The sequence below is a fragment of the Microcaecilia unicolor genome, chromosome 3 (assembly GCF_901765095.1).
Source record: "Microcaecilia unicolor chromosome 3, aMicUni1.1, whole genome shotgun sequence".
NCBI lineage: Eukaryota > Metazoa > Chordata > Amphibia > Gymnophiona > Siphonopidae > Microcaecilia > Microcaecilia unicolor.
The window spans coordinates 207,808,526-207,821,609 of NC_044033.1; the positions used below are offsets into that span (position 1 = coordinate 207,808,526).

The following is a 13,084-nucleotide window of genomic DNA, read 5'->3' on the forward strand; positions in this document are numbered from 1 at the left end:
GTGGTGCATGAGTGAGAGTGAGTGTTGCTGACAGGTTAGCCTTCAGTGTTTCCCTCCCACAGAGTGAGCTTCAGAATGTTCCTGGTGAGAATTATTATATAGGATGAGGGCAGATAAGGGCCAAATGGCCCATCCAGTCTGCCCTTCCTCCATAACCCTAACTCCTCCTTTTCCTAAGGGATCCTATATTCCTATCCCATGCTTCCTTAAATTCTGACACAGTCATCTCCACTGCCTCCACCGGGAGGCCATTCCACCACCCTTTCCATGAAATAGTATTTTCTTAGATTCTTCCTAAGCCTGTTTCCTCTCAACTTCATCCTATGCCCTCTCATTCCAGAGTTTTCCTTCATTTGGAAAAGGCTTACCTCCTGTACATTAACGCCACTGAGGTACTTAAATGTCTCTATCATATCCCCTCTCTCCCTCCTCTCTTCCAGTGTATACATGTTGAGGTTCATAAGCCTGTCCCCCATATGTTTTATGACGGAGACCGCTTACCAATTTTGTAGCCGCCCTCTGGACCGACTCCATCCTGTTCATATCCTGCCGTAGGTGTGGTCTCCAGAATTGCACGCAGTACTCTAAGTGGGGCCTCATCAGAGACTTATACAGGGGCACTATCACCTCTTTTTTTTTTCCTGCTGGTCATCATCCCTCTCCTTATGCACCCGAGAATCCTTCTGGCTTTGAGTGTCGCCTTTTCTACCTGTTTGGCCACCTTAAGGTCATCAGACACAATGTGTAATTTTTATTTCATTACTATGGTGGTAAGGAAATGGGGAAAAGCGTTAGTGGTAGACGCAGGATTTGAACCCTGGCTTCCTGTTTCTCACGCCATTGCTCTAACCACTGGGCTACCCTCACTCCCTCTCCTGATTGAGGGAGATTCCCAAATGTTTGTCTGCAAGCAGGAGACAGTTACAAAACAAGGAATGACCACAGAGCCTTGGATCTGCTTGTAAGTGTTGTGTGCTGCCATATGGAGGAACCTGGATTCAGTTTTACGGCTTCCTGGGCTGGCCGGAGCTGCGGTTGCTGCAGAGGGAGCACTCTCAGCCCTTGGGGAGGAGAATCCTCTTCATCGCGCAGTGGCGCCATCTAGTGGCTAGATTTAGATCCCACCACAGTAGGGGATTTTCACAGGAAATCACGAAAGTTTGTATGTAGAAATTCAAATGCCCGACAAAGCGAAATTTTGGGGCGCGTTACGGATGTAAACACATAACTTGAAAAAAAAAAGGTGAGTGTAGCCAGCATGCCGGTAACATGCTGCATTTTATTTTAGCCCTGCGGCACCCCGAAATTCCCACCTGGATTCCAGCGGTCACCCCACATTCGAGCATCAGGTTCTTCTTTTGTGGGCCTAAATTCACACGGGTAACTTCGTAGCCGGGCAGACGCTGCTGAAAATTGAGCCCGTCCACACCCTGTAATTGACAGTCTAACATATGGGGGGGGGGGGGGGGTAAGTCTGAAAACCAGCATTTTTATTTATTTCAGAGTCAGAGAGCCAGAGGGAACAGAACCCTAAAAGATTTTTATATATTTTTATTTGGCAACCAAATTGGCTGAAATTGCATATCAGGTGTTTTCAAGGATGAGGACAGGAGGGAATAACAATCCATAACTTTTTACCCCTGAAGCAAGAAAGCAAAGTAGCCCACCCAGTTTATTTACACACATATATATATTATGTATTTGTTTGTGTGTGTGTGTGTGTTCACATGTGCATGGGTGAAAGTGGATGTGTTTGCATGTTCTCTTTTAGCCCCTTGCCTGAAGGAATGGATTCCCCCTGTTTTTTTCTTTTGCTGGGAGAGCATGTTGGGGGGGGGGAGGCATCGAGACTCACAATCTCCCCCCCCCCCCCCCCCCCCACACACACACACACACAGAGTATCCTCACACATTCTCTGTCTCTCTTCGAGACAGGGCAGGCAGGGCCTCAGCTCCAGCCTTCTTTAAAACTCACCCCTCCCTCTCTCCCTCCCTCCTTCCCTCCCTCTGTCGACATCATCCTTGTTCTCCATTTTACAATCCCCAGCTCAAGGCTGGGACGGGGATCCGAAGGCAGCCCCTGGTGTGCCCCCCTCCCCAAGGAAAGAGTGGCAGCCCTGGGGGAGAGGGTGCAACAGCCGGCCCCCTCCAGCCCTGGCATCGGGGCGGAATCTCTGATTCCAGCTTATTGATCTGGAGAGGGGGAGAGGGAGCCAGCCAGCGACCGTGCAGGCGGGGAGGGGAGAGCAGCTGCCACAGCCATGGACGAGCAGGGCAGGCTGCTGCAGGCCAGGGGAGTGGGGATACCAGGCCTTCCCGTGCAGGGGGGGCTGCAGCCTCTGAACCCCCACCAGCTCCACGAGCCCCCCTCGGACAACGGCGAACCCCGCAAGCAGGACATTGGGGACATTCTACAACAGATCATGACCATCACAGACCAGAGCCTGGACGAAGCACAGGCCAAGTGAGTGCAGAGAGCATCTTAAGCCCCCTCCCCTCTCCCCTCCTCTTTCTTCCTTCCCTGCTCCTTCTCCTCCCTCCCTCCCTCTCTCTCTCTCTCTCTCTCTTCTCCTCTGTTCCCGTCTTCCTCCTCTCTCTCCACTCTTTCTTCCTAATTCTCACTCCCTCTTATTCTTCCTCAAATTCTTGTATCACCTCCTTCCTTTTCTTGCTTACCCTTTCCTCATTCTTTTCTTCCTAATTCTCGCTCCTTATTCTGTTCTTTTCCTCTTTTTCCCTCATTTCCACCTTCCCTTGCTTCTTTATCCTTTTCTTCCTAATTCTTGCTCCCTCTTATTCTGTTTCTTCCTGTTTTCCTCATCTCCCTCTTTGCCTGATCTTTTCCCTCCTAATTCTCGCTCCCTCTCCCCTTCCCTCTATTCCTTACCCTCCTCTTCTCCATCCTTTCTGCCTCTCCTCTCCCATCTCCATCCTCTTCTCCTAAAGCTCAGTTTTCACACTTTCTCCTTCCGTCTCTGGGCCACTGAACTGTCCTTTTCTCCCCCTCCCTTTCTCTTGTTATTTTCTCATTCCTGACTTCACTCCCCCTCTCCGCAGGAAACATGCCCTGAACTGCCACAGGATGAAGCCAGCTCTCTTCAATGTGCTTTGCGAGATCAAAGAAAAGACAGGTCAGTCCTCTCCCAGACTCTCGTCTGATTATTTTCTTAACAAAAATTCCTTTCCTCCTTTGCTGTTAAAGAAACTAGAAACCAGGAGTGTGTATGTGTGTGTGAGAGAGAGGGGGGGGGGGGAGGAGGAGAGAGGGACAGAGAGTGCGAGAGGGAGGGAGTGAGGGTCAGAGGGAGTGGGACAGAGAGGGACAAAGAGAGCGAGAGAAGGGGGCAGAGAGGGAGAGAGAGAGCTCCCTTTTCTGGGCTCCCTGGAAGCGCCATCTTGTTTGCAGCCGCTTCATCCTCTCCCTGTCCTGGTTTCTCTTCTCCCTCCGCCTCTGTGTATCCCCCCCCCCCCCCATCTGCTCCCCCTCTTGCCCTCTCTGATACAGATGGAGGCCCTCCTCCCCCTCCAGCTGGGCCTCCCCAGGCTTTTCACACTGAGCTTCTCTCAGACTGGTTGCATGAGATTTATTTCGGCTAAAAACACTTTGGGGTAAAAGTGGGGGGAGCTGTTGCTTAAAAAAAATTCCTAAACAGTTTTCCCAGTGACCATGGTATATTCTCCAATTCCTCCCCCCCACCAAAAAAAAACAATGATTCGTTTCTGCAGCCTGTACAAATCTTCCTTTTCACCTTTACAAGAAAACCATACAAAAGTGGGGGAGCGGTGCTGAAAACCTAGGCCTCATCTCCTCCCAGGTTCGGGCTGGGGGGGGAGAGCAGTGCTTTGGATGAGAGAGGTTTGGACTGGATGGTGGAGGGTGCTTTTCAGCACTGTAAACTGAACTTTCTGCCCCTTTCCCTCTCGTTGACCCACTTCTGCCCTGCACCCCCTCTGGTCTGTAACAGTGGAGGAGTAGCCTAGTGGTTAGTGCAGTGGACTTGGGTCCTGGGGAACTGAGTTCGATTCCCACTGCAGCTCCTTGTGACTCTGGGCAAGTCACTGAACCCTCCATTGCCCCTGGTACAAAAGAAGTACCTGAATACACTATGTAAACAGTTGCAAAAACCACAGAAAGGCAGTATATTGTCCCATTTCCCTTTCCCTATTTGAGATCCTAAATGGAATGTGGCCTAGTGGTTAGTGCAGCAGACTTTGATCCTGGGGAATTGGGTTTGATTCCCACTGCATCTCCTTGTGACTCTGGGCAAGTCACTTAACCCTCCATTGCCCCAGGTACAAAATAAGTACCTGTATATATGTAAACTGCTTTGAATGTAGTTGCAAAATACCACAGAAAGGCGGTATATCAAGTCCCATTTCCCTTTAAAAAATAGATTCATGGGGTCACGGATTTGATATACCACCTTATTTTTATTATATACATGGACTTTCTCTGTCCCTAATGCACTCACAGTCTCAAGTTTTGTACCTGGAGGTAATGGAGGGTTAAGCAACTTGCCCCAGGGTCACAAGGAGCCACAGGGGGAATAGAACCCACTTCCCTACGGTCTGAGCCCACCGCTGCTCGTCCACTGTACTATCCCTATTGAAATATCTGCTTCTACTACTACTGTAGTGCTACTAGACATTCATAGCGGTGTAAACAAACGTAAGAGATGGTCCCTGGCCCACCGAGCTTACAACCTATTCAAGACAGACAAATCAGAGATTAGGAAGCTTCATTTATTATGGGAATGATTATAGCTTGGGTATTAAACAGGTGAATAAGGGGTTAAAAGTTAAAGGAAGCTTCAAAAATATCTCCTTTGTTACTGGGGCCTGGGCTGTAGGAAAGCCCAGAAGGATTTGGCAGAAGGCCTGGGGCACGGCTTATACAGGGCTGTGAAAAGACTGATCTAGTAGGGGAAATTTTCTTCCTAGCACGGAAAGGGACATAGCGAGGTTCCAGTAACTCCAAACGTGAATCTGTTGCTGGAGATCTTGACAGACGCAGGAACTTTCCGCAGAAAAGTCCCGGGCCTTGCATCGGGCCGACGGGCTAGTTTGTGCCTGTCTGTGGGTGTATTTTTGGAACAATGTTTATGTAGCTTGCACGGCTGCTGTCTGCGCTGCGTGGGGGTCACTGCCTCGCCCAGGTCAACCCAAAACCGCCTGATCTCATCTTGGCTTTTACCCCGTGTGCATGCGTGGAGATATGGCTCAGCATTTCTGTGGGATATCGGAGCTGTTCATGCAAAAGCTGGACCGGATCAGCTTGTTAGGGTTCACCCAGGTGCGCTTTCTACTGCCTGTACTGCACCTGTTCTGTGCCAGACAAGTGTATGTGTGTGTGTGTGTGTGAGTGAGTGAAGATTGCACTGCTCAGACCCAGATGGGCAGCCTGGCTACTCTCTGGCATTTGCCAACTGGACTGGTTGAACTGAGGGACCTGCCATTTAGTAAACACCCAAGCCTGAAGTTTTGGCCAGTGTGTTGAAAATGCCAGGACTGATTGTTTGTTTTTTGTCCTGCTGCCGCCTGCCTGTACTGTCCAGTTTTGTGGCAGTGTGTGAATGTGTGTTTGTGTGAAGCTTACACTGCAGCTGCCTGTGCCATACCTGTCCTGTGCGTGTTAGCGTGAGGGAAGCTTGTACTGCTGCTGCCTGTGCCGTACCTGTCCTGTCTGTATGTGAGAGAAGCTTTTACTGCCCCTGCCTGTGATGTACTTATGCTGTGATGGGACACTGTCTGTGTGAGAGTACATTGGACGGTGTGTATGTTTGCATTGCTTCTGCCTGTGTAAAAGTAATGGCCAGCCAATTTCGCTACCTGGGTCTCAGGTTGAGTATTTGAATAATACTTTTCCTCCCTTATTCCTTTCCGAGGTGTCCCTGTAGTCCAGTGCCAGAGCTGGGCGCCTGCTTTTGCCTTCATGCCTCTGTCTTTCTCGCAGTCTTGTCTCCTAGCTGGTTTCTTTTCCACCTCTGGTTGGCTGGTCTGCCTCCCCCTTCTCCTCCGTCCATGCTGAAGTTTTTAAGCACTCCTGTGGGCTGTTAGGACACTGGCTCCTGAAGCTTCAGGAGAATGTAAACTGCTTTCAATGAGGGAACCAGTGCTGCCTCGGGCCTTCTCTCCTGGCTAATGGCTTCCCCGAAATGGCAATGTGGACATTTAAATGAGAAGTCTGTCTTCATAGGGCCTGGAGAAGAGAAGGTGTGTGGGGGTGGGGGTGGTGCTAATTGTCTGAAAGATTCAGCTAGGAACCCGTTGACTGCCTGCATCAGCAATACCAAGGGTTCGCCACCATCTTAGGCTACAAAGGGGGTTATGTTCCCTCCCCTTCTGTTTTCCCCGGAGGCAGGCACCTTACAACAGAGGGTTTCATTGCTGGAGAGTGGATGTGCCAGGGATGAGAAATCAAGGAATGGATGGAATCTCTGCTCCCCTCCCCACCACCATGGGGTTTGCCCCAGGGGGCAGTGTGCCTGTGTGGTGGTGGTGGGGGGGGGGGATTACTGATATAGCCCTGCAGGGCAGTGTTAAGTTAGATTGCTTTGGAGTTCCAGACTTGGCCTGGCAGTGACTCTGAATTCCTCCAGTGCAGGGAGTGAATAGAACACTGAAACAGATATAGGGAGGGGAGGGGGGGGGGGGGGAGGAATCTGTCCTGCCATTCTCTAAGAGATCCAATTTCAGACGGAGTAGGACAGAGGCTTAGACAGAATAATGAAAATAGCAGTGAAGAACTGGGGGCGGAGAGGATCACAGTTAGGAGAGTGAATGCTGGGACTTAAGAGGCCAGGGGGGTCTGAAAAATGATTAAATAGGTAGAGATGCAGCTTTGGACCAGCTTCCTAGGTTAGGAGAACACTAAAGGCCCCATCCTCAGGTTGAAAGAAGCAGCTTTGGGCCCGTTTCTAAGGAAGCAGATACATCTGTCAAGAACTCCTAAGTGCCTATTCTGTAACTAGTGTCTGCAGTCTGTCTGTCTGTCTCTCTCTCTCTCTCTCTCTCTTTCTCTCTCTTTACAGCTCTTTCTGGCACTTTCTGCCTGCCTATCCTTGCTTGGGTTTATCCGTCTGTCTATCCATCCACCTATCTGTCCTTGCTTGGGGTCATCTCTCCATCTGTCCTTCTGTCTGTGTCCTTGCTTGGGTTTATCTATCCATCTATGTGTCTTTTCTTACTTGGGGTCATCCGTCCATCCATCCCGTCCATCCATCCCTCTGTGTCTGTTCTTGCTTCTATCTGTGTGTGTGTCTATCCATCTATCCATGTGCTGGTCCTTACTCGGGGTCATCTGTCCGTGTCTGTCCTTGCTTGGGTTCATCTGTGCATCCGTCAATCTGTCTATACACATGTCTGTTCTTGGGTTCATCTGTCTGTCCATCCATCCATCCATCTATGTATCCATGTGTTTATCCTTGCTTGGGGTCATCTGTCCATCCATCCATCTGTCTTTTTCTGTCCTTCTGTCTATCTGTCTGTCCAGCTATCCATGTATCTATCCTTGCTTAGGTTTATCCTTCTGTCCATCTACCTAGCCATGTGTCTGTCCTTGCTTTGGGTCATTTGTCTGGCTTTCCATCTATCCATGTGTCCTTGGGTTCATCTATCTGTCTGTCCATCTCTATACATGTCTATTAATGGATTCATCCGTCTGTATGTCCGTCCATTCATTCAACTAGTCATGTGTGTCTGCCCTTGCTTCGGGTCATCTGTCTATTTGTCCATCTGTCTGCCATCCATCTATCCATGTGTATGTCATTGCTTGGGTTCATCTGTCCGTCCATCTCTCTATATACATATCTGTGCTTGGGTTTATCTGTCCATCCATCTATCTATAAATGTGTGTCTGTCCTTGCTTGGGTTCATCCTCTGTCCGTCCATCTATCTGTCTGTTCATCCCTCTGTCCTGCATAGGTTCCTTTGCCTGTCTGCTCCATCCTCCCAGACCTACATTCAGGCCTGAGGGAGCCCAGGGCTGAGCTTTTCTCACCAGCTCCATCAGCTCATTACCAGGTTGGCGTTAATTACATAATTGCGCTTGGCCTAGGGGGGAGGGAGGGGAGGGGGGCAGTCATTAGCAGGAGACACGCAGTATAAATCAATTTCACCTGGGAGTTTAATTCTGCCGGCTGTAAACAAGCCTGTGGCCTTCTAATAAATCACAGCCTTAAGTAGCTCTCTGCTTGGCCCCACACGCCACCTCTTAAAAGGGCAACGCCTGCCAGGCAGCAAGAAACTACCAAGCCAGAGAAGCAAGGGAGCCCACGTTTTCTCCGTAACATAAAGTGATTCGATATAACAGGGAATGGTGAAAGGATGGGTCGTTTTATCTTTAATATAAAGTGATACAGTGTAACTCATGTACTGGGCCAGCGAACGAGCATGTGTTTGTCCTTAATATAAAATAAGGGAGTATGACTTGTATAGCGGAGACAATGTAATATGTGTATGGGGACAGCCAAGGTAGTGGGTAGTTCATGGTTAATGTAAAATGACTCGCCATCCCCAGGTGAACATTTCCTGCTGGACCTCCTGAGTCGCCCACTAACTGCTCAGGGCTGTGTGGCTGCCGGGGTTAGCAAGCACATACCAGCAAGATTAATCCTTTTGGAGGGTTCAAAACTTTCTCATGGGGAACTATAAACACTTCTTCAACCAATAATTTGTAAATTAGCGCAGTGTTTCCCAAGTCCAGTCCTGGAATACCCCCTCACCAGTCGGGTTTTCAGGATATCCACAATGAAGACGCATGAAAGATTTGCATATAATGGAAACAGTGCATACCACTCAAGCTCATGCATATTCATTGTGGATATCCTGAAAACCTGACTGGCAAGGGGTACTCCAGGACCGGACTTGGGAAACAGTGAATTAGCATGTAATTCCAAAGCTATGTAAACAGTAGTTTTTTGGACCACTGGAGGTGACTTATTTTAGGTGAGTCATAAATTGATTGTGAACTTGTGACTCACCCATTTTCTGCATTGGTCCATTTTTTTTAAAAATATATAATTTTGTATAGTTTGCTTAACTGTTTTATTTGACTTAACACTTAATATCTCGACAGTGCATCTTCTCACTCTAAATTAACATTTATCGAAACAGCCCGTAACTTGCGTATTCCGATCCACTGCCGACACAGCCTGTGTTTCGAGATCTGCATCGAGAGACTGGTCCGATATTCATATCCTCTCTTCTTTGCAATTCACAATCTATGGCCCTATGGTCTTAATATTAAGTGACACAATGTAACATCTACAGGGGGGAAAGTGAAGGGATGACGAAAATGGGCAAGTGGCGAATTCACAATCGGTTGGCGACACTGGTAATTGAGAAACAAAACAGGAGCTGTACCCTGAGAAAGGCAAGAACAAATCAAACTTGGGTATATGTATAAAGTATCACATACCATGTAAAATGAGTTTATCTTGTTGGGCAGACTGGATGGACCGACCATTCAGGTCTTTATCTGCCGTCATTTACTATGTTACTATGTTACTCTTTGGGGTTCTACATGGAACGTTGCTACTAATTGGGATTCCGGAATCTTGTAACTCTTTAGGATTCCAGAATCTTCAGAACTTTTATGTTTAACTCTTTTTTATTGAACGTTTACATATACAGTATTCATTATAAAACATCCATTTACTCCTAACACATAAGATCTGTTTCAGGTCAAATTATTTGATCATAACTATGAACTTTCTTGCTTATAGTAGAATTTGTTCACTGTCTTAACTTTTTATGTCTTTGTTCTCCTAATCCTGGGCTCTGCTTGGACTACATTCTTTTAGGAATAAACTTCCTGAGTCCAGGTTTTTGTTAGATATCGTTATGGTTCTTCCTTCTTCTCTATTACCAATTTCCTTAATTTATTAACCCATTAACATCAGCGTGAACAACTTAACCTTCATTAACATTTCTGTTTTGTAATTGCACTCAACTGTTAAATTTAATACATTATGGTTTAAATCTTAATTTTCTATTTTCCCCCCCCCCCTCCCCCTCCCCTCCCCCCCTTCCCCCCCTTCCTTTCCCCCCTCCTTCCCCCTTTCCCCCCCCCTCATTGTTCTCTGTCTTCGTCTTGCCTATTGGGTTGTTAACCTTTACTCAAAGAGTTCAGTCTTCTGTCCGAACTTCTCATCTCTGTCTGTTCATGCTCCCTGTGTACTATCTTCCTCTTCTTCATTTAGAAGTTTATCAGGTAACTACGGGCTGCATGTGGGAGTGTGTTTAAGAGAGGACTCCAGCACGCCTCAAATTTCTTTCCTTCTATCGATTCCCAGTTCTTCACACCCATCCGTTCTACCCTCATCAACATCATCATTCGCGTCCTCCACTGTTGTCTGAATGGTGGCCTGCGTGAGAGCCATTCGGCCAGAATAACTTGCTTAGCAATTATAACCGTCTTTGAAGCAAATTCTGAATACCCTCTCTTTGTTGGCTTGCTTAGTCTTAAATGACCAAAGAGGATCGCCACATCATAAGTCCAAGTTGCATTCCACAGTTGTGACACATAAATGAGCAGTCCTTCCCAAAATTCCACCACTGCTGGGCAGTTCCATATCATATGCCCTAAAGTTGCTCCAGCACCATCACATCTGGGGCAGGATCCCCAGGGTGACACACCCATGTGAAAAGCTTGTCTGGGTGCTATATACGTCCGCATAACCAGTCTGTACTGTTGCTCCCAGTGTACTGCGGCAGCCGTGGAGTGCCTCATTCTCGAGACATGTGTTTTTATCTGCTCCTCTGTTACTGTCTGCATCAGATCTTCACTCCACTGCTGCGCTAGCTTTTTGTAATCCAATTCCGCGGCCGTATCCCTGATATACCTGTGATGAAATGTAAGTGATACTTTCTGCTGCGCTGCCAGGGAGAATGCCTCTGAGATTTCTATTTGTACGTCTTCCGTTAGATCTTCCCACGGTAAAGAATGCACATAATGTTTTAGCTGCTGGTAATGAAATCTGTCTCGGTCTGGTAAGCCATATTCTCTTTGTAATTCCGCAAAATTCTTCATCTTGCCTTCTGTGGTTAATACTTGGAGGAGGTATATCACTCCTCGTCGCTTCCACTTCTGAAATGTCCCATACAGCTGTCCCGGTGCAAAGTCCATATTGCCGCATATTGATCGGAAGGGCGTGACTTTGGTTGAAAATTTATGCAGTTTACATATCCATCTCCACACCGCTTTCGCAGTGGGCATTATCAATGCATATTTCAAGACTTCTGGAATTACTGTCCCTCCTACATGTAGGTAATTTGTGAAATGCCACTCTGGGTCCAGCTGTAGTTCCAGATCTGTATTAGAGAACTCTGTCGTCCCTCTGAACCAGTCGTTGATGTGCCGCATTCCACTGGCCACCGTCAATTGCTTCACACTTAACAATCCCAATCCTCCATATTCAACTGGGATGGCCAATGTAGTTACTGGTATGCGCGGTTTTCTCCCCCGCCACAAGAAACGTTGTACTAATTGATTTAGTTTTTGTTCATCTTGTCTCTTCAGGAACAGTGGTAATAACTGAAAGACGTACAACCACTTCGGGGTTATGCACATATTGTACAAGGCTATCCGCCCTAATAATGAGATAGGCAGGGATCCCCACATGCCCAGTCTATCTTCTGTCTCTTTTAACAATTTAGTTACATTTATTTTATATAATTGTCTGAGATCTGCCGGTATCTGTACCCCTAAGTATGTTATGGGTCCTTCCGTCCATTGTAATGCTTGTGCGTCTGCCCCCCTCTCCACCCCTTCTGCGCCCACTGGTAAAACACAAGATTTCGTAATGTTTAATTTAAACCCTGAGATTCCCCCAAACCTCTTCACTTCCTGTAATAAACAGCCCAGAGAGTGTGTTGGATCAGTTAATGTCAATAACAGGTCATCTGCGTATGCCAGCACTTTTATTTGTCGGCTCGCCACTGCAACTCCCCGTATCTCTTGATTGTTCACGATGGTTCTTAATAGTGGTTCTAGTGCCATCACAAAAAGGAGTGGGGAGAGCGGACAGCCCTGTCTAGTTCCTTTGCTGATCCGAAATTCTTGGCCCTTCCCCCCGTTAACAATTACGCTTGCTGTCGGGTTATTATATAATGTTTTTATTACTTCCCTAAACCATCCTATAATTCCCATTCTTGTCATTACTTGCTGTAAGTATTCCCAATTGACGTGATCAAACGCCTTCTCGGCATCTAAACTTAATACCCAAACCGGCACTTTTTTTGTTTTACATACCGACAAGGCTACCAGTAGTTTCCGAACATTATGCACGGCTCGTCTTCCCCGGACAAACCCCACTTGGTCCGGGCTTGCCAGGTCGGGTAAGCACTGCGCCAAGCGCTCTGCCATTATTTTTGCTAATAATTTGACTTCTACGTTCAGCAACGAGATGGGCCTGTAGGACCCCGGCCTCTCTGGTGACTTGCCCGCCTTTGGAATCAGTGTTATATACGCTACATTGGCGTAAGCAGGTAGCTCTCCCCTCTCAATCACTTCTTCATAGTAAGCTAATAGATGAGCTTGGGCCTGTGGTGGCATGAGTTTATAATACTCCCCAGATAGCCCATCTGGACCTGGGGCTGATCGCAACTTTAACTCTTTTATTGCTTTCTGCAATTCTACTAATGTCAACGGCATATTCAAGCCTTCCTGCTGTTGCTGAGTAATCTGTGGTATTTTAATGTTTCCCAAATAATCATTTAAAGCCGTCTCTGATAATTGTGTTTTGTTGGTGTACAAAGTTTGGAAATACTCAGTGAAGACTTGGGTAATTTCTTTAGGGCTGCTAGTTAGTCTACCTTGACTATTCCTTATCGTAGCCACTGTCCTAGAGCCCCCCCATCCTTTAATTACTCCTGCCAACAAGCGTCCCGATTTATTCCCAAACCTATGAAGTCTATACTTATAGTATAGAGCTGATCTTTTTTCAATTTCATGTAATTTAGTATTTAAGGCAATTTGCAATGACTTCACTGTGTCTAGGTTTATCTTGGTTGGATTCTGGGTGTATCTCTTCTGAGCTTTTGTCAGTCTGGATTCTAATAACAAAATGCCGGCTACTCTACT

The 13,084-nt window shown here is 47.3% G+C and overlaps 1 protein-coding gene across 2 annotated transcripts in view; it reads left to right on the forward strand.

The window, feature by feature from the left end:
* Nucleotides 1-2,005: 2,005 nt before the first annotated feature.
* LOC115466185 (pre-B-cell leukemia transcription factor 2) overlaps nt 2,006-13,084 on the forward strand; it is a 31,042-nt gene continuing 19,963 nt past the window's right edge. Inside the window, exons 1-2 of one of the 2 annotated variants that reach the window (XM_030197283.1) lie at nt 2,006-2,464; nt 3,058-3,131. In XM_030197283.1, the coding sequence (XP_030053143.1) occupies nt 2,262-2,464; nt 3,058-3,131 (277 nt within the window). In that variant the 5' untranslated portion in view covers nt 2,006-2,261. The remainder of the gene's footprint in view (nt 2,465-3,057; nt 3,132-13,084) is intronic. The other variant, XM_030197282.1, reaches the window with a different exon arrangement.